At 39.8% G+C, this 25,299-nt stretch overlaps 1 protein-coding gene and 1 long non-coding RNA gene across 2 annotated transcripts in view; one reads left to right on the top strand and one right to left on the bottom strand.

The window, feature by feature from the left end:
* Window positions 1–275: 275 nt before the first annotated feature.
* Window positions 276–13,078, bottom strand: LOC146644432 (uncharacterized). The gene is made up of 3 exons (XR_014909228.1): window positions 12,585–13,078; window positions 8,903–9,039; window positions 276–706 (listed from the first exon to the last, which is right to left on the bottom strand). It is a non-coding gene; the product is annotated as an uncharacterized LOC146644432 (long non-coding RNA).
* Window positions 8,844–25,299, top strand: part of LOC146644431 (retinoic acid receptor beta-like) — a 123,498-nt gene continuing 107,042 nt past the window's right edge. The window contains exon 1 of the mRNA XM_085395317.1: window positions 8,844–12,715. Within this exon, the coding sequence (XP_085251443.1) occupies window positions 12,559–12,715 (157 nt within the window). The 5' untranslated portion in view covers window positions 8,844–12,558. The remainder of the gene's footprint in view (window positions 12,716–25,299) is intronic.

Raw genomic sequence — 25,299 nt, 5'->3', positions numbered from 1 at the left:
ACATCTCACTGATCACTGCTGCCGTTGTGTAGATCAGCTTGTTCGTCTTGGTAATGGTGACGGTGGGTATCGTCCATATGTAACACTAATGAAGCTCTATTGAATTAATACATGTCAGGTATTAAGCAGAATATTGGGCTATTGTTAATCAGAAGATTTAAGAACGGCCACTGGAGCTGATTGTCAGTAATTAATAAATACACATAACACAAAATGCTTTTGCAGGTACCATGTATTTCAACAAAACCAAAGGAAACTAACAAAGAAAAGGGGAAACTTAAATAATCATTCCTGCTGCAGCGGTTCGATTAATCAAAAACCCAGTTGGGGTGCACAAAGATAACTAAATAATCCTGTAGCTTATATCAAGCAATATAGATTCTCAAATTTAAAAAAATGTTCCCCATAAGTAACACACATCAACATCAAAAGCACTTGTCCACACAGAAGAGGGAAAAGTCCATGAATTTTATCTGAGTGTCCATGAGAGATGTCCAAGCGCTATTGTCCATAAACGGGGGAATGGTGTGTATGATTGTAGAAATCAGTGTAATTGAAAAATGGTTTCAGAGAAGAGCACAGAGCATCGTCTTTGATAACTTCCTACCAGACCAGTGGAAGTGGAAGCTTCAATGCAGAACGATTCCTGTTCCTAGCCGTTCGTTGGCTCGCCATCCTTTTTTATACCCAAAAAGGGTCACCTGGCCTGCATTAAATAAACAGAGCCAATAACAAATCACAAGAATATGAAAATGTCAGCCAGTTGAGCTAAATACATTAAGTTATTCTTGTTCCTGTGTACACAATTTATAAATACATAAATAAATAAATAAATAAACAGTATATTTAAAGTATATTTAATCAATAAGGATTTAACTAAAACAGTTCAACTGCTATATACAGATTGTATAGCTTCAAAACATTTGTTATCCAACAAATAGACAACAATCCTTCAAATTGTTTGGACTGGCAGCAGCCAATTAGCATCAGCTGCTAGCATCACAAACAGTCAATTAAAAGTTCAAACTCACCATTGTATGACAACACTATACAGCTCTTGCTCACAGTAGTCGGTGTCTAAGTCACATAAGGTTATAGTTGGTGTTAAAAAAAAGATGCATTAAAAAACGGAAAAAGCAAGTGTTAATTGATTTTTACCCACTATTCAGTGAATCTTGAGTGTTCTTTCTATCACTATCTTGTAACAAACTGGCTCAAAGAATGAGACTAAGAGAGAGAGTCAAAATGTCTATTAAAATAATAAAATCTAATGATTTATTTACTGGCCATTAAAAAGAATTCAGGTTTGACATTTTCATGTGTATGCACACAGCAAATAAATTTTTTTACAACTTTAAGTAAACTGCAGTAACATAATATACAGTTTTGGGAAGGTTACTTTTAAATGTATTCCATTACAGATTACAGATTACATGCCCCAAAATGTATTCTGTAACGTATTCTGTTACGTTACTCAATGACAGTAACGTATTCTGAATACTTTGGATTACTTAATATATTATCATGCTGTTTACAACTACGTGAATGTACTATTGCTGTGTGATTTATTACTGTTACTGAAGATCCGTGACTCCGAACTGTAGTAAAGGGACCTCTGACTAATACGTCGGGTTCGTGTCGGCTCGTAGCCGAAAAATAGCTTTACTTTGTTGTCTGGGTCAACTTTGCTAGTGAGAGACAGAGCGAGGCGTTGAAAGGCTGCTCCAACAGAACTTATTGTTTCAGAGGAAAACACGAACACGGTGTACAGTCGAGTCTTAATAGCTTACTTACAACTGGGCTCGTCAGGCACTCTTCTTGGCTGCAGTGGTTATTATTATATTTACATGCTTCCAGCTCCCGTTTTTCCTTGATGACAACTCGTACTTTTCCACTCCCCTTTTCCTCCCAACTCGCGCTCATAAGAGACATAACGGGTATGGCATCCATTCTCCCTGCAGCAGGGACTACACTGCCTATGAGGCTACATTCTTTCAAGCTTATTCTCTTGCTGGTCGTGCGATCGAACATTGCAGCTGACCACACAGCAAATACGAACCATGGCTGTTGTGTGTGCCTTTGCTCCTTTTTTGCTTGCGCTTTGTTTAGACCCTCAAAATGGCGGCTCGGGCCAAAATCCTTTCCACGCCCACCCCCGTGACATCACGCTCCAAAGCCCTATACCTGTAGCATTCTGCCTATTAGCTTAGCACAACAACAAAAAGGCGCTCTCTCACCCAGGAAACACGCAGAGAGAGAGCGTCACCCTGTAACCATGGCAACCGTAACGCTGCCGCCTGGAACAACAGCACGTAGCTGTCAAACAAAACCCAAACAGTCCTGACCCGCGACAAAATGAAACAGGAAAGTACCGCAGTGTAATCCATTTATTTCAACAAAGTAACTGTATTCTGAATACCACCTTTTTAAACGGTAACTGTAACGGAATACAGTTACTCATATTTTGTATTTTAAATACGTAACGGCGGTACATGTATTCCGTTACTCCCCAACACTGATAATATGTAATATATATACTGGAAACAGAACTTTTTTCTGTGAATATCTTGGAATCCCCTTGGCAGAGCTGAAAACACAATATCAGGGCTATGGGTTTTATGGACAAATTAGTACATTTATTGATTGTTTTTCTGAAATGAGAGCTTCTTCTTTTTGAACATCTTTTAAATGTTTTTAAATCACATGCAAAGGTGATCAATGCCAAGAGAATGAATAGAGTTTATTTCTATACTATAGCACTATATCCCTTTATTTTACAAAGATAACTTTATAAAACTGTTAAAGAACCAATTGTTGACCGTAATAGATCAATTTCCACAGAAAGGTTTGGTTCTATCACAGTTTGAAATGTTGCTGCCATGATAGCTAAAACCACAGCTATCATGAGACATGAGCCAAGTAAATATGGACCTGTCAAAACAACATCTAAAACCTTTTCTTATAGGACAGTGGATGTAGCAAATGAAAAATTAATAGTGTTTTGCTCACCATTAAAATACACTAAAGTAAACTAAAAACAGATTAAAACATTAACAATTTTGTAAGAAAGCCTTTGCTGTAGGGCTAAATGAGAAAATTGTCTTAGATGGATTCGATTGCATTGTGACACAGAAAATACGCTCATACACATGCATATGGTGACAAGCAGATACACACATGCCCTCACAAATTGGAAATGAAAATGATCCATCAGCCAGTGTTTGGGAGACAGAAAAGTAAACAATTTAGGCAGTCACATTAAGACACTTAGAAGTGTAATTACTGCTCCTCCATCGACCCAGATTTCCAGCAGGGGACCCATTGCTGAATGTACTTAGGTTGTTAGGAGTAAATGAGCTCTCTTTATTGCAGTCTCGTTTCTAATGGGTCTCTCTTCTGCACCTCTGGCCAGCGGTACACATCTTTAACCACTCACAATCAGCCCTCACAGTCATTGTTTATAACCTATTGTCTTGTACAGAGCAAACAGTAATGTGCATTTAACTTGAAATACCCTGTCAGGGGAGCCTTGTGCTTACTTTAAGTCCAGTGTGAAGGTTGAACTGTGTTTGGTTGACAAATATGGTGGAGAATGCCATAAAATATTGCAAGAAGTAATTTTTCCCAGAGGAGAGATCCTATTGGTAGTGCTATTTCCTGAGTCTCTTAGTGCTACCAACAGGTTAAGAAATTGTTCTGGAAAACACTGAAGCATTTTTTAGACGACATTTGATCATCAAAGTAATGACGTACCATCTACAAAGTAATCAATCTTTCAGTCTCCAGTTGATCTTTCTGAGTAAAGTTCAATAACTTCCTCTAAATCATCACCATCTCTATTAAACCCCATCCCTGGAAGACTACTCAAAAAAAGTCCTGCCATTAATTAATGTTTCGATATTAAATGTGATCCATCTGTTTCTATTAGTGGGCTAAATACCGTGGGCCTTTAAGGTGGTGGAGTTCCATGCTAGGATCATTTCTATTGATATTATACAGCGTTCTCCAAGACAGTATTATTAGATGGGATAGTATACATTTTCCTTGCTATGTCAATGATTCCAGGCTGTATCTGTCTATGAAGCCAGGTGACACATACTACTTAGTTAAACTGCAGGAATCTCTGAAAGACACAAGGACCTGGATAGGCTCTAATCTCCTGGCCTAAAAGTCTTAGAAACGTAGTGTTTAACCAGATAACTACTCTGGAAGGCATTACAGTAAAAATGTGCGTAATCTTGGAGCCATTCTTGACAAGGATAGTGCACATAATCAATAAATACTGTGCAATTGTGAAGAAAAACATTCCTAAAAATCTTAAAATTACAAAATTAGAAACAGCTCAAAGCGGGAGACATGAAAAACATACTTATGTTCTGAGTTGGATAACAGAGTTGGGTGGGAGTTTCTTAGATTCTTTTTTTTTTTTGCCGCCTGTCCCGTTTGGTTCTTTTGCCATCAGAATTATTGTCTAAAGGCCAAGAAAGATGCCCAGCCGATTTACTTTACCGAGTGCACCATCCCGGCCTTGCCGTATTGGTCCATTTGATTGACCTTTGTTTTTATTGTTTATTTATTTTATTTTCAGTTCTTACATACGGGACAGACATGACTGGGGGAAAGGAACGGGAGAAAGAAGTAGAGGGAGGGAAAGAAAAACACCTGGATCGAGCAAAAATACAAAAGGAAATGGGAAAGGTGAAAACTAAACTATAACCTAAACTGGGTGAACTAGGACTAGACACAAGAACCTGTAAAAATGAACATGGTCTGAATTTCTACGAACATTATTGCTAAGGATTGTCTTATTGCATTGGAGTCACACTGGGTTAAATATGTACACTTGGGTTTTAAGGGGTATTTATTATTTTCTTCTTTTTTTGGGTTGTATGGAAGCCCCAAACGCAATTTCATTGTTCTTGACAATGACAATAAAATAATACTACTACTACTATGGTGTCATGGACCCAGTGTTTTGAGTTTTAGTCTATTTTGATGTTTATTGTTTGTTTAGGTTCATTAAGTTATTCTAGCTCATTTGTTATTATATTACCCTTGTGTTAAGTCTCCCTTGCCCTTCATGTGTTTATGTCTGTGTGTCTTATGTTGTCAAGTTCATGTTGTCGTTTCTGTCATCTTCCCCTGTACTCGGTCTCCCTGGTTCGTGCGCTTACCCGTTATGTGTCATGTCTGTGTGGCTCTTGTTGTCTAGTTCGTTTCATGTCTATGTCTCCGTGTTTCCTGTTTTATTTTGAAAGAGTCTGTTCTTTGTTCACTGCATTTAGTTTACTCTTTTCTGTGCATCATTATGTATATCCAAGTCAGCTGTTTCCTCATGTGTCTCCACTTCCCCTGATCGCCTCATGTGTGTATTTAAGTCCTCTGTTTTCTGAATGTCATTGTCAGGTCGTCTGTTATCCCACCATTGTCATTGTTATAGTCTTAGTCATAGAACGTCATAGTGTTTGTTTCTTAGTGTTTTTTAGTTTGCTTAGGGTTCCATGTTTAACTCCTGCTATCATCCAAATAAAGGATCGCTTTCTGTTTAAACCTGCAACTCCTCGTCCACATCTGCTTTTGGGTCCTGTTTCAAAAAACACAGCGGCGCACCCCGCCGTGACACATGGAAGAAACTGAGACTCGATTGTCTCATTATGAGCATGCCCCGACATCGTCAGGCATGCATACAAGCATGTGGGAGCCACACAAACTACCATTGTGAGTTGCTTGAAACATATTTCAGCAAAATGCTGCATCACTTTTTTCGGGGTGTCTTCAGTGGCCCGTCCAGAATGTTTCCATACAGTGGTCACTAAAAAGAATCTCCAGTTTTATTATACTGTTGTCAAATAAAGGGTTACTTGAAAAATGTGGCAAAAAAGAGAGAAGGAAAAGAATTGTCTAGTTAATTTCCTGCTATTAAAGTTGATATCACTGAAAATAGGTACATATGAAAACCAAATAAGATTTTTAAATCCGTAATAAACAGTCATGTTAGAATTATTGCATACATAGGACAGTGCTGCCAGAGGAGCCCAGAAAAATTTGGTTTCCTTGTTTTTGACTCATAATTTTGTACTTTGTTTTAGTTTAATAAAGCCATCTTTTAGTTTATCTCTTCTGTTTCCAAGTCTTGCATTTTGTTCCAACTCTGTCAGCCACACAGCCAGCTTTGGCATCTGGTGTGTTTTCAAGTGTTGCTTAAATTTTTGGAGCAACGTATACTTCCTGTTATTGGCCAAGTTTCTGCTGTAACCTCTGTGAGGCTGCATTGATACATTTTTCTGTGGCAGTTTGACATTAGTTCATTTTTGCTCTCTTTCATAAAAAAGTTTCTGATGTGTGCATCAAGAAATGTTTCGGGACTGGACCCGAGCTTCTCTGTTTTTATCAGATGAACAAAATAAACACAATCAGTCATCAGAACACAGACGTCCTGAACTTCATAGCACATGATACATGAAGTAAACTCAAACCATGTAAAAGGAAATATAAAGTATTCCAACTCTTGATTACTTCTAATAGTCATGTAACTAGAAGTCATTTTGTTGGCACATTTGCCACAACACCGCTCTTCTTGGACCGCACAAATCATCCATCCATCCGTCTTATTCCATTTATCTGGGACTGGGCCCAGGTCGCGGGGGCAGCGGCCTAAACAGAGAAGCCCTGACCTCCCCCTCCCCGGCCACCTCCTCCAGCTTGAACACCAAGGGGTTCCCAGGCCAGCCGAGAGATATAATTTCTCCAGCGTGGACAAATTATATAAAATCTATATGCAGCAGATAACACTATACTGTGTGAGATTTCATCAAAACAATTCTAAAAATTGAATTTCCAGCCCTTTCCCCATCTGTGGATCCAACCACAACCATCTTCAAATGTTTATTTTGATCCCAACTGCAGACCTGAAAAGACTACCCTGACTCTGTCTTACTTAGTCACCACACTGCAGTCTTGACAGAATCTGCACGCAGACAGCCATACCAACAGTCTATCGATTGGAAGGTCATTACATTGAGACCCGACTGTCCAGTCCACAGGCAAAAGTATCCTGGGGCAAGATGCTGAATCCCAAATTGGTTTACTTTCACTCTGTATCAGTTTGAAGCTCAAAGGTATAATTTCATGTACTGAAATCGTGCTCAGGCACGATTCATGAGTGGAAAATTACTTTCCTGCTTCATGCAGGTTCAATTAAATTAACAATAGATTAAGTGCAAATGTAACTAAATATAGCTGTGTGAACGGGTTTTGACCCATGAATGAATTGTGACTACCAAACTGACTAGTTCTCATAAGTACTTTATAAAATAAGGATTTCTTGTGGAGAAAAAATAGGATTTGAAAGTAGCTAAAAACATCAGCTGCTGTATGCATGTTCCCTTGAGGCTGTCAGACTTTACTCTTCCTTATTAAATGATCAGCTACACTGCTTATAGTCACAGTAGAGTGAGTTTTGGCAACAGCCATGAACTGCGGAGCAGTGATGCCAAAAAGTGGCTTATCTTGATGGATGGGTTCATTATCACCTTCTAATTACAGGTGGATTGTCAAATGTATTCATTACCTGTGCTGACCGGGGTTGTGTGAATGTGTGTCCAGGAGTTAGTGTTACACCTGCTGAACTCCAAGGGGTCAACTCGTGTGTGTTGGGGAGGGGCTTGGGGTGGGACTGGGTTCCAGGGGGTTTTGTTTCAGCTTTGCTGTAGGCTCTGTGCAATATTCATGAGTTATGTGGGGATCAGTGTGCTGTGTGCTGTGTACCACTCAAACTGGTTCTGCCTCTGAAACTGCCTCACTTACTCTGTGATCGATCGATCTATCTATCTATCTATCTATCTATCTATCTATCTATCTATCTATCTATCTATCTATCTATCTGTTTTCCTTGTAAATCAAGTAAAACTATACCAGAGAAGTGGAAAAATTGATTTTATCAGCATTTAGAACAAACGCCTTTTTTTCAACAATCTTGACTTATAAAACTATAAAGTTTAGAGATTTGCTGTAGATAAAAACAATGTTTAGAATTGTAGGTTTTTGTATTTATTGTGGTTCCAAAAACACTAGAACATTTCCCATAATATGACTCAAAAGTATTTCTTTATAAGCGCCACTGGTGACTGTTTGTTACAGATACGGCCATGCCCTGCAGAGCCACAGATAACTTTGCTTGTTTATACAGGCTTCACAGGCTGCATGGTGCCTTTCATAATGACTGTAATGATGAAGATATGTGATATGAATAGATAGAATGTCCTTGTGTCAGATCTAGTTGAAACCTTGAGACTCGTTTTCTGCTCTTCATGGTTTTCTCTGGTATAGTATGGTGTCGGGTAGCAAATTAATGGTGTTAGTTTAGATGAATGAGTATCTTCTTTTGACACTTGATTTTAATAAGGCTTAAGCATCCAAATATGTATGTAATATTTCTGCTAGACAAAGATTTAGAAATGGGACAATTCGGGAATAAACCAGTTTGGCTGGTTTATTTAAACCAGTGGAAACCAGCAACTCAAAAAATAATTTCTTGCTGTTTGGACCTTTATGTTAAGGTGCAAGCACCAAAGGTAAGTGGACTCTAAAGCATGACTAAGTTGAGACTAGAGAGTAGTGCAAATGTATTTACTTTGCACAAGAAGTAGAGAACTTGAAACACTGAATGGTTTGCACTGGGAAACTATGTGCCAGAGAATACGGGCACAAAGGGGAGAGCATAGATGGGTGAGCTTCAGAAGGCAGAACCTGAGCCTGGGATGGCGGTCCACTGGGAGAGAGGTGATGGGTGTTAAATCCCGAAAATGTACATGGGTAAAATAACAGTTCCAAGTGTTGTTAAGATTAATGTTCAGGTGTACTTGTGAATAGTGGTCCAGGAGGGGTGGACTGGTTTACTCACAGGAGATCATAGGCAGGAGGGCAAGCAGCTGGTGGAGCGGAGGGTTTTCCAGGGGCGATTTTTAATGGAGAACCAGCTCAACAAAACAGATGAAGGAATACAAAGGCAGAGATTGCTTAGGTCCACTGGGAGAGAATCTGAAACAGGGAGCAAAGAGGCCTCAGAAGACAGGAATATTTAGCACTGGGGGCCCTGACACCCAAAGTGCTTCAGACTACAAGGCACATTTTCAAACGTACATTCACACAGCACTTTTATCTACTTTACATCCATGACAAATTTCACATCACCAATTACCTTACATGTGTTTTTGGAGGAAGCCAGAGAACTTGGATGAAACCCAAGCAGGCGTTGAGAGAACATTCAAACTTTCACACAGAACCAGAACTAACCCAACCAGGAGATTTAGACATGAGACATTACTATGATGCAGTAGAACCAACCACAGCACCAGCATGAAAGATTTCCTCTGACACAACTCAAGCAAACATAACACAATATCACAATGTGCTGGTGTGGAACAGCTACAAGGCAGGAATAATACAATCACAGGAATCAATAACAAGAATGATATTGACAAAACTTATACACAAAAAAATCAAAGAACTTTTTTTTACTAGAGCAACTGTAGAAACTGACATTCACTAATGTAAACCAAGAGTTCAAACCACAAAACAGAGATGATAAGAATTAGAGACATTTACAAGAAAATACAATTCTGGTTTTAGGTGATTGTTTCGGTGTTTGCCTGGTCTGTCAGTAGAACATGTAGAGCCTGGTGGCCAGCAAAGAATATCACAGTAATTTAGTCTTAATTTGAAACCAAACACAGGCACAGGGAGAGTAATTATTAGATAGAATATACTGAGCTTAGTTCAGAAAGCAGCACTTCTTGTCTAATTAGCACATGATGCTATTTAAAATAAAATATTTACAGGACTGTGTAAAAGTCTTGAGCCACTTAACTTTGATCTATAAATCATTAAAACATCAAAAGGCACCTCACTAGGTGAATAAACTAGTGTTGTACCTACACCTACACACCTACACAAAACCAAGTCTATCTTTAGTCTGGTCGCAAAAACACAAAATCTGTTCTCATTTCTTTAGTTGAATTTACAAATTTCCAAAAATGTCAAGGTTTGAGAGACATACAATTGTATCTTTGAACCAACGAGGTGATTCCCACAGAGCTATCAGCTGAAACATTTGTCAAACCTCAATGTGGTATGGGATTTGTCCTTAAAGAAATGTAAGAAAACTGCGTAAGTAAAAGAAGTGTCTATAGCATATATATGTCTATAAACAGTATCTAAAAGTCATGTCCTTAGGAAATGGGGGTAAAATCCCAGCAAAGAGTCTCAATGGAAGAGAGAATTGAAATGAGGAGAAAAGGCTGAGCTATTTCTAACCACACACGTACTGGACTGCAACTTGTTTTAATCATTCATTAATCCAAAGTGGACATTTTGGGTTCAAATTATTGTTTATATGTACGGTCTAGGTTAGGGAAGAAGTACATCAGTGAGCGGTTTTAGCCATCTGTAAAATACACCTTAGGTGTCGTCATGGTTTTTTGGGGACCTTGTAAAGTTAAAGGTATTGGAACAGCTTCATTTTTCCAAATTACAGTGATCCCAACACTGCAAGTGCAGTAAAAGCATACCTGCATAGAAAAACATACACATGGGAACACGATCAGTCATGGATTGGCCTCGTGAAAGCCTGTACCTAGACATTATTGACGTAGTGCATCTTAACAAAGATTGGAACAAAAGGCAGCCAACTCAAAAAAAAAAACAAAAAACCTATGAAATGCCCCTCATGAAGCCCAAAGAAGTACTTCTGTTCCTTTTTAGAAGACCTACCTGCAAACCTGAACGACCTTCAGGTACCATCTCAAGCTACCAGTAAGTGGTCACGATGGTTTTTGTTTCCTAACTGAAGTTTATCTCTCTTTGTGTTTGTGATCAGCAGCTGTTCCCTTAATGTTGTTTTGAGGATTTGTATATAAGATTTCCCCCTCATGCATATTCCTAAATGTGCGAGAGGGCAAATAATTTATGTTGATTGATTCTCTTATTCATATGATTTCATGTTTGAAAACAGATAAAGATTCATCTGCCTGGAAGATCAACAGTCAGATGAATCATGTTGTTGTCAATAACAGATCATAAGAAACTAATGCTGTGTGAAAATGCTATACAAAGAACACTTTAAATAAGGAAGATTCTTGAAATAATACATTTGTTCCCTCAGCATGTAAGCCTGTAGGCTTAAATGTGTTCTACTTAATTCATTTCTTGGAATGGCAGCTGCACTGTAGCCAAAATAAATAAGAGTATTTAGAAGAACTCTCAGTAAAGTGGTTCAAATTATTATGCTAAAGTTTCTTAATTTTTTTTTTTTTTTGCTTTAATCTGCTATTTTAAAATTAAGTCAAAGCAACTTAAATCTGTATTCTGGGTCTTACTGAAACTCATGTTTTAGAATGCAGCCATTTAATTATTCAGATATTAAATGCTACCAACATTGTGTATATATGTTCAGTATATCAATATAACAACAAAGTCAGCAGTTTTCTAAAATGTTGCAAATCACAGGTCACAGTTTAGTTTATAAGCCCTTTATATCTTTTACTAATGCGCACAACTGTGAATATGCTTATCGTTGTCAGTGAAAAACATGGTTTTCATGTAAAACAAGAACGCTTACTATTAACAAAATAGAGTATTGTTTTTTAATTCAAAAATAAAAGATAAATAAAATGACGATAAAGTTCTTATCACTAATCAAATAAATAATATGACCTCACGACTGATCTCATGGTCCAACATTCACCAACAGTGAGCGTCGTGCGTAAAAAGCAATATGCCCATCACAGCCAGAGAGATGTGAGTGCTGATACTGTATAATGACTAATAACAATAATAACAATAACAATAATACAATTGATAATAATAACGACAATAAAAAAAACCTCGTTTCAAATTTTAGCTGCGTGGGTCTTCTTTCCCAACTGAAGAAAGTATTATTTCCCCTGCGTTTCTTCACTTCGCCTTGTTCCGCGCTGCGGAGCTGCAGTGATGTCAGCCTGCCTGGGTGATTTGAAGGTCAGCCGCCTCGGAAGGGTTCATACAGAGTTCACCGGCATATATTAAGCATTTCAATCTTTCACTCTCTGTGGCAAAACTAGTTGGAAATGAGTTGCGCGGGGGGGTGGATAACCCATTCGTCATCGCAGAAGAAACGTGAGCTTTTAAACGCCGTCCGTGGTTCTTTTTTATTATTATTATTATTACAAGAGACAAATTCTCCTGTTCGCGCGTGTTTTACCACCGCTCCCAATGCGAGACGGGGCGATTTCCAAAAAACAGGTCGGATTATTGTTATTATTATGGAGTCTTCGGAGGTTCGCGGCAGGGCGGAGAGTAGACTCGGTGCAAGAAATGAGGATTTAGAAAAAGCGGCGGAGCGTTTCGGACTGAAATAATTAGTGATTCCAGTGCGGGACGAAGGAGAAGAAGAGGAACGAAATCCGCCGTGCCAAGGAGAGGGGGAGGGAGGGGGAGAGGAGTTCGACGGAGTTGCTTGCGCTTATGTCGGCGATTTTTATCCATCACACACAAGAGTAGTTGAACGAAGAGCCTCTTATCATGTTTGACTGCATGGACATGCTCACCGTAAGTCCCGGACAGATGCTGGATTTCTACACCTCCAGCCCGTCCTCCTGCATGTTGCAAGAGAAGGCTCTGAAAGCATGCATCAGCGGACTGGCGCATAGAGAGTGGCAGCACCGCCGGAGCGCACACTGTAGGTCCAACTTCTCCACATTCTGTCGTATTCATGCTGTCGTTCTTGTGCTTATTGTTTCGCATTGAGTCGCAGAGGTGAGCTTGAAATAATCATACAGGCGGAGTCCGGCATCTGTTCACAACAAGTTCTAATGAAAGGGCCTGCAGGTGGCAAGAGTGACAGTGGTAAACACGATGGAAACTGCTGGGTAATTATTTGAGAGTTTTACGCTGCCGCATAATTAAATCTTCCAAAAAAAAAAAAGGTATTAAAGATTCAAAGGGAGACCATTTGTGGAGCATCTTTGGAGCAAAATCAAATGTTTAGATTATTAAAAACAAAGAAAAAGTCTCCGAGCGCCTCACGTGCTTCCCAGCAGAGCCGATCTACTGAATGAATGCTGATGGCTTCCAGCAGTTCAGTTCAGAGAGCAGCACCCTAGCTGGAGGAATGTAGACCGTAAACACGGGCGGTGTTTCCACACCTCCCTCCCCGGGCTGCACATGACAGGAGGGGGCGGCCTGGCAAACCGCGACTTACGTTCTCTGACACTAATGCAGATAAACGAGCGCGCGGACTTCATTGACTTTAGCGGCAGCTCGCTGCTGGAACACGAACTGACCAAAGCTAATGAATGATTTTGTGCTAGTTTTTATCCAGGAGACCAAGTGGACGCTTTAAGGGCACAGAGTGTTGCGTGTACTGTTGACATAAAGAATAAATGTAAGATTTAACAGTCCACAGTCAGGACTATATCGAGAATGAGCACTGTGTTAATTATTATTATTATATGAATTATGACTCGTTATTTGTGGATCTGTTTAGATTTTTGTTACAAAACTAGCCTGCATGTTACTGCACGACATTCGAAACAGCCGATATAATATCACACTCACAACTGAGCCTGTTGTCATGAGGCAGTTGTCAGTGTTTGTTTATGGCTGACGCCCTGTTGCTGCTCTCTGATTCATCTTAATTTGTTAACGACCTCCTCATGTGTCACTGCTCAAAGGCAAAACCCAGTGAGCAGAAAAGTTTCGGCTGAAGCCTTTAACCAGCAGCCGACTCCCACAGCGCTGTGCTGCGTGTCATTTACCTCAAATTTACATCTAGTTCTTATTTTCGTAATGACTGTATTTTCTGCTAACCTGTCAGAAACCTGTTCCTGGTGGTCAGGGCTCTTTAAATGATCAGCATGCCAAAACTCGATTGTCTTTAAGAGCTATGCTTTTTCTCCTAAAATTTATATCCAGTTGACATAAATTTGTGGTTATCTACAAATTATTGCTCTAAATAAAATAACAATAATAAAAAAACAGCGATCAGGCCGTTAAACCTGTTAAATATTTTCCCATTTAAAAATGTTTTCTATTACATTATGTGCTCAGTCAGAACTATGTAAACGTTTTAAATATGTATTTAAGATTAAATGAATTATTGTTTTTTATTTACAGGTATTCTGTATAGTTTTTCAATTATATGCTTTTTAATTTTTGTCCATTTATTTATTTAAGACACGAGCAAAACCAGAAAGCGATGATAGCATGGTGCTGTGAAAGGTTTACTCCAGCGGGTAAAGTGTCCGCATTAAGAATGTAAATGTAAAGACATTTCATTACTTGGAAAAATAATATTTTTTTTAAAAGGTAAATCTTAGTGTGTGTAGCAAGGAGCATTAGTCCCACGAGTTCTTGGATATGTCCATGTAAACTCGTCCTGTCAGCTTTGAACAAAAGGCCAACATGGACTGGATTTTATTCAGACTTCTGCCGTGTCCAAGTGTTTTTTCTTCCACTAAGTCCAAATGACTTTTTAAGCATTGGTCTATATTGATGCAGTTTTACATGATCTCTTAATTTGCAGTGAGCCTACTAATTAACAGATTGTGTAAATTTACTTTGTCTCACTGGCTTGCAGGGAGGATTTTCTCTGTCATCAGAGCAGAGGCCTGTTCCAGTGCATATTTATTTCTTTATTTCATGTATCTACTATTTCCTATTCAGTTGTTCCCTTTTTGTTTGAAACAACAGTTTTTGCACTTGATTTACTTCAAATAGAAAAGTGAATGTTTTTTGTTTGTTATATTTTGCATTTCATAATTTTTTATGGTTCTGTGATTGAGTGAATTCACTCTTATGTTCCTCATTGACGATGCAAAATGTCCTTAATCTTTTATATGAACCTTCAAAATGAACTCAGTACTTTAATTAACTTATTAATTAAGTAAATTAAATTAAGAATCGATTGATGAAAATAGTGTAGCTTGTGAATATTTTAATATCTGTAGGGCATGTAAAACTGCTGTTGGTGACTGGGCAATGTTTCTTTTATCAATAATTCTATTCTTGATAAAAGTTTGCAGATTAATTTTTAAAGTAAGGTAGAAATAAGGAAATGACTGGGAAAGCCTCCCCTGCCCCCATTTTTTTTAAATATGCCATTATTTTTGTGCAATCTCTCAATGTCAGATCTCAGTGAACTTGAAATAGCCGCAATGCTAAAAATGAGGAACTCATGAGTAACACTTTGGCCTGTGAAGCCCAGTGTGCAGGTGACAGGAGGCCTTCTAACTAACACATCCCAGTAAGCTACTGTTTAAATAAGACCTTGATTTGAAGAAGCATGTCTTGTGTTCACTGAAACATCGGTTTTATAGTTTGTTTTTCCAGGAAAATGCAAACCTCCTGAGTATTAATTAGCTGCAATGACAACAAAGCAACCATTAATGCATTTCCTCGTTCAGTTCAGATGTTAATTAAGAGTGAAAGAAACTCTTACACTGATGAAATGGACTATCGAATGGCTACACATGATGTCAATAATCTGGAAACAAGCAGCTGAAATGTTATCATGAAAAGACAAAGCCAAAGAGACAGCCTGGTATGGATTGTAGATCTGACACATGCTATGAAATAATGAGTCTTTTGTCTTTCAGCCTTAGCATCTCTGATATGGACATGAAAGGCCACGACTTGCCACCAAACTAATTGACTGTGTGAAATGACAGGTGAACGGGGGGAAATAAAACGCTGTGTACAACAGTGAAATGATTAGGGTGGCATTAAGGCTGCCCTGGGCTCTGCTGACACTGTGTGTTGATGAAAATACCTGCCTTTAAATAAATATCATATATTAGCGAGCTCATAAATGATCATAGCTGCTGATACATGCAACTTTTAGATTTCATATTATAAAGAATGACTCATTTTCACACTTTCTATAGCTGATGTTGTAGTGGTAATTAAAAAATCCTAGATGTTATTACTTTTAAAAAAGGTTTATGATGTTGAAAATTAGATTTTTTTCACAGAATTTTTTTTTAAAATAGCCTGCCCTGAGCTTCATGTCATCTTTAAATGTATAAAATGGACAGTTTTGTTTAAAACTGCAATAAAAAATAAAGAAATAGGATAAAACAACAGAGCGAACAACGGGAAACCTCAGTACAAACCAATAGATAATAATTTTATCGACTATGTTAAAAAATATGAGGAATTTTTTGTTGTGTCTTTTGCAGTCTTATTAGAGTTTTAGAGGAGTTTTCCCTGATTTGTCATTAATTACTTGACTATACATTAGAATTTCTCCTTCTGAAAGTATATTTGCAGAAGTGGAAAATATACATGTTTTAGGCTACTACAAAACACTATATATAGACCTCTCCCATCCCAACAATGGCCTCTTCTCAATGTTGAGGTCTGGCAAATGCTTCCACTCTCTTAAGGCCAAAACAGAGAGAATGAGGACGAGCTTCTTCCCTCAGGCTATTCGGGTCTTGACCCAGGGATACTCTGAACTGTCATGCATCATGTCACTGCACACACACTGTTTATTTGCACACTTCTTATAATTTCTTTCTTAAATATTTTATTTGCATATTCTATTTTTTATCTTATAATTTAGCTTAGTTCTTAGATTAAATTCCTAATTTATTCTTCAAATCTGTTAGACCTTTTTTTTACTGTAAACTTTTAAAATGTAAATTTTGTAAATTTCTTTACTGTAGTTTAATGGTCGGATATTGTACAGCAATAACGTTTCACTACATGTTGTACTGTGTACGACAGAATTTGAATGTACAAACCTGAAAAATACATTAAAATACATTATTGAAAATATACTGAAAGTTTTTCAGTCTGCTCTTAACACACCGTCACAGACCTTCTTATTAGGGTCCCAGTGATAGTTTCATAATTTTTCACAGTTGTGTGTTTATGTGATTTTTCATGATTTTTGATTTCCAAAAAAATAAACGTTGATTTTCTAATATAATCATACAGTTTTCTGAAGCTGACGGGCAAACAGTGAAATGTTTGGTTGTAAAGTAAAACAATTATTCTTTTATCAGAATGATTGCTGAATAACAATAACACACACACACACACACACACACACACACACACACACACACACACACACACACACACACACACACACACACACACACTTACTTCTGAGATATAGTAGCGGATATAAATCAGTTGAAGCTTGAATGAAATTAAGAACAGAACAAACATTTTCACTCTTTATCTTTTCTGTTTTTTCATTATTTTGCATTTGGCTAGGGTCAGTGACCCTACGAGCAGCGCGAGGCAATAAATGAACCCTGCAGAGGTTCCACAGGTAGTCCAACGTGTCCAGGATGGCACATTAAGGCCACCTGTGTATGTGTCTTTAACTAAACAATCAGAAACAGACTCTATGAGGGTGGTCTGGTGGTCCTAACTCCTGTAGTGGGCTTTGTGCTCACTGCCTGGCACCATAGCCCAATTGGAATTTGCCATAGGATACCAAAACTGGGAGGTGTGAGACACAGACCTGTACAGGCTAGACCAGGGATGCCCAATCCCAGTCCTCGAGAGCTACCATCCTGCAGCTTTTAGATGCATCCTTGTTCCGTCACACCTGAATCAAATGAATGGCTTGTTATCAGGCCTTTGCCAAACTTGATGGCACGCTGAAGAGGTAATCCAATCGTTTGATTCAGCTGTGTTGGAGTAGGGATGCATCTAAAAGCTGCAGGACTCTTGAGGACTGGGATTGGGCACCCCTGGGCTGCACAATGGCACCCTGACTGCCTTTAGGTACTGGGGTGAAATCCTTGGCTCTGCGGTCATATCCTACGCTTCCAAAATGGGTCCTGAAGTCTTCCTGATTCAAGACGATGCCTCATGTGGGGAGAGTATGCAGGCAGTTCCTGGAGGATGAAGGAACTGATACCACTGACCTGCCCCCACACTGACCTGACCTAAATCTGATAGAACAGATCGGAACATTATTTTTCCGTCCATTTGATGCTGCCAGGTTACACCTCAGATTGTCCAGGAGCTCAGAAATGCCCTGGTCCAGATCTGGGAAGAGATCCCCATTATCCGTCATCTCATTAGGAGCCCATGTTGTTGGGCAGACATACAAGCATGTGGGGGCCATACAAACTACTAAGTAAGAGTGGACAGAAGAGTGCAGAATGGACTAGTCTCTCACATCAGTTTTTGCCTTTGACTTTTGGTCTTTTGAATTCAGCACTCGAGGTTGATTTTTACTTCCATCAAAAGATGTGGCATTCTTTTGTTCCTAACACATTACTATGTAATGGTATCGATACCATGCTCATATTAGCACAGACATCCAGCATAATCTTTTCCCATTGAGATCTGATGTTTTAACCCCCCCCCCACACACACACATATATGTGTGAGTAAAACATGCTACCAGTACTGACCAGAACTGACATCCATCCATCCTCTTCCACTTAACGTTGTCAGGGTTGCAGGAGGGCTGGAGCCAATCCCAGCTATCATAGGGCGAGAGGCAGGGTACACCCTGGACAGGTCAACCAGTACTGACACTGACCCCTTAAATTAGCTTAAATGCTTTGAGTATTTTAAGCTCTTCTTAACCTTGCTCCCTCTGGCACACATTGTAAGGCCATGCAAAGCTGCTTCTAATGTGGTGCACACTTTGTGAAAACCTGAACAAAAACACACTCCCATACAGAGGAGTGTCAGTATTAAGAGTGAGCTTCCTTTCCACAGCCACTCAGGTTATGCCTACGTCTCCACATCAAGATCACCACAGCTTAACACAAACCAAATACAGAAACATCTCTTTGTCAGGTTTAATTAAATCCTGTGATTTATGATAGTACCACTCAATTGATTTTTACTTAGGACATACATTTTTAGCGCACCTTCCCTTCTGCAGCATAAAAGCAGCTTTGTCCTCCAAAGCTTCATTGCTGTTTGTAGCGACAGGCTTTGCTTCATATTCTTTGCCATGTGTCTGTTTTGTGGACCGTGTGGACAGAGTTTCACAGGCTACTTGTTTTCCATCCTAGAGAATTGGATATAAGGATGCAGAGAGCACAGAACGAATCTCCAGATTAAAACCTAAAAACCTTTGTGTATGGAATTGACATGCTCTCCCTGTAAATAGGTTTCCGTCCACAGTCCAAAGATAATCATGGTTAGGTGTGGTCATTCTAAACTGGCTGTAGTGTGCTGTGAAAATGAAAACACTGGAGAAAAAAATGGTTTCCTAAAAAAATAAAATGTAGCATTAAGGGTGAAATCTTTCATAAAATAAAGGATGTGCAAAGATTCTTTGAATGGCAGAGATGTAGCACAGAGCCATGGCTCAACGTCTCACAGTGAAGCCATTTATAATTCTTAACTTGTTTGATCTGCTGCTCACAACAAACAAACACAAGCAGAATTTGTAGACTTTTAACTGTATTTTCATAAACTTTACAGCTTTTCCTACTGATAAAAACCTCCCTTATGGCCGTTCATTAAACAATAAATATATGACAGAAAAGTTTCTTTTTTCACCTTCTGCTATAGAAATTTTAGTTTTTTCTTTTCAGTTTTTCTTTCTTTGTCACAGCAGCTTTTTCTTCATCATGTAGAAAAATAGTTTAATATATTAATATTAATATTATATAATTATATATTATGTATAAATGTATGTAAATATCCTTTACAGTGACACAAAGGGGAGTGTCACTGCTCCGGCCCACTAATATCAAAGTGTGCTGCATGTGGCCCGCCGTGTAAAATGAGTTTGACAACCCTGCCTTAAACTGTGGCAGCGTCAGCTCCAGTGGAGCTATTGTGTTATCAGTCTTTTTGTTGAAAAACTGGGGGCTGCTGGGTTTAATGTTGTCAAACTTATTATTCACACACTGTTGTGGTGCAGGTCTATTTTTAGTCACGAATGTGGGTTAAACGCTCCCGCTTACATGGTGACGACGGTGCACTATGGCACTGTGCGATAAAAAAAAGCATTGAAGCAAAAAAATGTGAAGATTTTTTATAATTCTTTTTCAAATTACTTGGTGAATGGTTGCAGCCCTATTCTGAATTATTTTAATTTCTTTAAGGGGGAGGTATATGGTGTCAGTTCTCCATTCCAAGAGAGAAGAACTTCTCAGTCAGCATGTTCTCTTACTGGCTGGTTGTAAAAGGCAGTGTGTGTTCATATCAGCATTCTCTGGTGTCACTAACCACAGTTCTCATAGATAGCCAATCACAGTCCCTCCCCTTATTCATCTCGCAGACTCCAGCAGGGAGCCTGTGCTTTTTTACCCAACCGGCAGGTTCAGCCAGAGGGTAAGGGTTGAGGAGTCGCTCATTTTTCTCTCCCTGTTCGTAAGCCACACTAGCTGTGCCCACTTGTCTGTCAATGGCCTTTATTTCTCTGAACTTTCTGTATATGTTAACATGCAGAGAAGCCGACTCAAAGTTTAATCACGCAGAAAATGGAAAAAGGCTCCCCCGCAACTGATGCCCATGTAGCTAACTGATGACCACACCTCCACACATACATGTAATGAGGGGTGTAATGCATCTATGTTTATACGTCCCATCTGTCTGCAGGTGGTCACACTGCCTCTTAGAAGCAGCCATGAGTTTCAAATAGGTAGCAGGGCTAAATTGTTGTGGCTGCCTCTCTTCAGTGTGTAATCGCCCAGCCATCACAAATGCACCAAAGTATTTTTCCTCTAGATGTATGTTGAAGTGTGCTGTACCGCCTGGTGAAGGCTAAGGCACATTAATTCTGTGCTTCAGTAGCCCTCACCTGATGCGAACACCTTGTTTCAGTTATTAAGTGTTTGATACAGAATATTACACTGTGGTTATTATATAGGGAACTGTTCTTGTGTAGAATGCTGCTTCCATATTTTAAGTCACAACAACAGACTGAACTATGTAAGAGTAAAACGTTATAATTCAATACAATGTGCTGAAAAAGTAAAATTACTTAAACATTTATTACTTGATGTATGTATAACATACATAATCTATCTAAGTAGGCGGTAGGTGAAGTGTCTTGCCCAAGGACACAAGAGAGTCCGAGCCGGGGCTCGAACCAGCAACCTTCCGGTTACAAGGCGAACTGCCAACTCTTTGAGCCACGACCGCCTTATGTTATGCTAACTTAGCTGTGTAGCTAGCGATCAAGTAGCACATCATTATATACCAGCTAGTCCAACTTCAGTAACCCTACAAACGTCACTGCTGTTTAGTTTTCTGTCCTCATTTATGTTGGAAGTGACAGCAGAGCTGTACGTTTGAATTTTTTCTCTCAGGGCTTTCTGTTGCTCTGCCTCCCTGTTAGGTGTGGCTGTGTGCAGGCAGGAATAGGACCCAAGGTGCAGACTCCGGAGACAGAACTTAAACCAAAACAGCTTTAATGCTGAACGCAAACATCATATAACTAGAAAAAACTCAAAATAAACTTACACCGGTGGATGAGCAAAACACACAGCAAAGTAAACGGTAGATCGCGACACGGACACAGAGAAACACTGGGCTTAAATACACAGAGGGAGCAATCAGGGAATGAGTAACAGGAGGGAAACACAGCTGGGACAAATCAGAACTGACGAGACCAAAGAAGCGTAAACTGAACACACTGAGAAAAGACAGAGACCTTCAAAGTAAAACAGGAAACACATAACACAGACTGAACAAAGACACAGCCTCACATGTAGGCACTACAGAGGGAACAGAGACGTGGGACCAGGGCAGACACAAACACTGACTGCACACGGGGATATAGGAACTAAGGATACACATAGACGCGAACTAGACAAGGGGATGCAGGTGATAGGGGAGACAGAGCAACTAAAGAAGACAGAGACATAAACCATAAGACAGAACTCAAAGAAACCAAAAACTAGAAAATATAAATAATATCATAAACTCAAAAACCCTGGGTCAACGACCCAGGCATCCTAACACTCCCGTCTTTGGAACTCCCTTCCTCCTGAGATAAGAAACATCACTTCCTTCCCTCTTTTTAAGACTCAAAACTCACCTATTCACAATAGCCTATTTCACGGAAACTTTTCCATCCTGCTACTTTAATTTATTTTATTTATTTGCTCAATGTTTTATCCTTTTTTTTGTAAATTGTTATGTTTGTTGTTGTGATCGCTTGTGTACAGTGTCCTTGAGTGTTTTGAAAGGCGCTTTCTTAAATAAAATGTATTATTATTGTTATTATTATTATTATCATTATTATTATTATTAATCACTGCAGCAAACCCTCCTGGCACCGGGTTGCAAGTTCTTCTCACCTCGGCTTCTCTTTACAATATTTCAGCATACATTCCTACTACCAGGTATCCAACTATATCTCCTCCTAACCCAGTTCTTTTTCCTCCTTCCGTCAGAGCAGCTCCAAGCAGCACATGGCCAAGTTTTTTAGCCCAGGACCCCTCTTTTCAAACTAATATTGCTCAGTTTTCGCTGGCCTCTTCACCTCCCTCTGCAATTCCTCTTCCCAGCCCACCAGCTCCAAAACCTTCCCCAGTATCTGCTCACCTTCGCCAACAAATCGTTGCTGGTAAATATATAGATCTAGCTGACCTCATTCTACTACCACTCAACCAGCCCACTCCACCCAGGTTGATCGACAGCCACGACGGTCCCATCATCATGTGCGGCCCCATCTCGGGCAAAGGAGCTCACTGCGCTTGAGTTTGCTTTCGCCTTTTCACTATACAGAGGTGTTCTCTGCACCGCTTTCCCCTTCCAAACACAAGAGCTCGATACGTACTTGACTATAATACTTGATCTCACCCTATGATTCGGCGGCACCGGCTTTAACTAGTACCACATCCAGTTCGCTTCTCATGCAGCAGTTTGCTTACAACAGTTTGATCAGGACACATTCAGGGGCAGTCTCAACCAGGAACTCTGGTCGCATCTTCGCTGCCCGTTTTTGTCTTTCCTGCAAGATATGCGGTGCTCCTGTATCATCCTGTATCGTTTGAGCCCAAAATAATTCACAGCCCATAAGCCGCACATCCGCTCTTAACTGCTTGGCCCCAACATGTACACCAGAAATTTCAAAACACACAGAATCCATTCCTAGCATGCCTTTGCCACAAGGTACAGATAGGAAGGGCAGACCCGTCATGCATCCAGGAGGCCGCACCATTTGCAATAATTTCAACGATTCTGGTTGCCTCAGGTGTTAGTGCCGCTATCTCCACTCCTGCTCCTGTTACAACGGCGGCAATTCCCGCTCAGCATGCCCCCCAAGCAATGACTAGCTTTACCCGTTTCGACACGCATTCAGAATCCAAGATCAAAAGAAGCCTTAAAAAATCACCCTAACCCAGACTTTGTCAACTTTTTATTCAAAGGTTTTTCAGAAGGTTTCCACCCAGGCATTGTCACCCAGCCATCAGTTTCTTGTACCTGTAGAAACCTCCAGTTGACAGCCAAAGAAGTTAGGGAGGGTTTCATGATTGGACCCTTTTCTAAACCGCCTTTTCCCCTCTTTTGCATCAGCCCACTTGACATCACAACAGAAATTATTCAGGCAAAAAGCGCAAAATCGTTGAGTTATCTGTGCTTCATGGTAGTCATATTGCGTGCATAAATAGCCTTGTTCCCAGCGATGATTATTCTCTTAAATACTCTACAGTGAACCATGCCATTTCCCTTGTTAAGATCGCTGGCAGAGGTGCATGGCTTTTAAAATGCCTGCCAATTCACCCTGACTTCAGGTGCCTGTTCGGAGTCAAGTGGAGGGATGTCTATTATTTCGCCGTCAGGCTAACCTTTGGTTGCAAAAGCAGCCCCAAGCTGTTTGACTCACTCTCTGAAGCTCTATGTTAGTTCCTTTTCTACAACCATAAGCTGCCATTTTTAGTTCATCTTCTTGACAATTTCCTAGTCATATCCCCTTCCATGTCACCGCCAGCTCATGAGTCTTCTCCGAACTTGGCGTTCCAATTTCAGAAAAAAAGAGGGCCTATTGAAAAACTCTTGAAAACTCTTGAAAATCACTTTTGTCCTTCAAAACTTTCTCCTCGTTGCCACATGTTCCAAACGACAGCTAGCCTCCCTTACTTAAACTTTGCACTATGGATAATTCCTCAAGACCGCTCTTTTATCTCTCACTTGCTTTCACTTGCAGCATCTAAACCATCACTCCGCAGCACTATCACGCTAGAAAACTCTTCCAAAGCCAAACTGCGACTCTGGCAACTTCTCCTTGCTAACTGGACTGGCATTTCTTTCTTTTATGACATTCAGCTTTACACAGATGCTGCCCCTTCTGCCAGCTTTGGGGGTTATTATGGCAGAAGATGGTTCACTTCAGCATGGCCTCCTGAGTTCTGCCACTATATCCAGGAATGGTTCCTGCCTTCCTCAGCTGTTTTCGAAATCTACCCAGTGGTCATCTCGGCCTTACTGTGGGGCCACAAATGGTCAAAAAGATCCATCCTCATTCACTCAGACAACCTCACTGTAGCTCACATAATCAACAAAGGCCAAAGCAATTCCCCTTCCATCATGCCCCTCATGCATCTGCTCATGCATGGCTGTCAGTCACCCACCAGCCTTGGGCTCTTATGCAGAGGCAGCTCTGACACTAGTTCTCCATTTTCAGCCACAAAATGCGTGATCTAAACCCTAGCATCGCAGAGCTCATCGACCTCTCCCAAGAAGCTATAATCAATAGTCTTGCCGCAAGCAACTTGGAACATGTTCTGTTTCTTCCACAATCACTTCAATCTTCCCTTCCCGTTATTTGACATTGCAATCACGTCTAGGTTTGTATCTTTTGCATTCCGATTTCTGGGCGGCATCAATTTCTTTGCCAAAACACTCACAGGTTCGCCTTGCTTGACCATTTCATCGCCTCAGCTATCGCTACTCATCCAAGGTCTCAAACGGCAGACACCCTCTGCAACCCCACGGGTGCAACTCAATTCAATTACACTATAAAAATGCAGTCGAATTGAACATATGAGTCTTATAAGTTACAAATGAAATGAAATTCTCAGCTGTTGGTAACAATCTATCCAATCCACAGATGCAATGAAATCAAAACATGGATGTCCATGGGTTAAGTTATGAGAAATGACATAGGGAAATAGTCTTTAACATGCTTACTGAAATATATTTAATACTTTGTGTTGGTGGGGACAGCTTCAAGATACGTGAAGAAACTTTGCATGCATCAGGTGTGGTTGTGGCCCAATTTTCAACTGTTCTGATAATTCTTTATACTCCTCTGTCTAAAATCTTGCGGGGGGCATCTAATTGTGGTTTATGGTGAAATGATGATCTTTCCAC

This window comes from Rhamphochromis longiceps, linkage group LG22, assembly GCF_057381845.1.
Source record: "Rhamphochromis longiceps isolate RC_006_pf linkage group LG22, R_longiceps_female_GT1.1, whole genome shotgun sequence".
Classification (NCBI taxonomy): domain Eukaryota; kingdom Metazoa; phylum Chordata; class Actinopteri; order Cichliformes; family Cichlidae; genus Rhamphochromis; species Rhamphochromis longiceps.
Note: the sequence above shows the minus strand (reverse complement) of the source record. Positions and strands in the feature narration are given on the sequence as shown.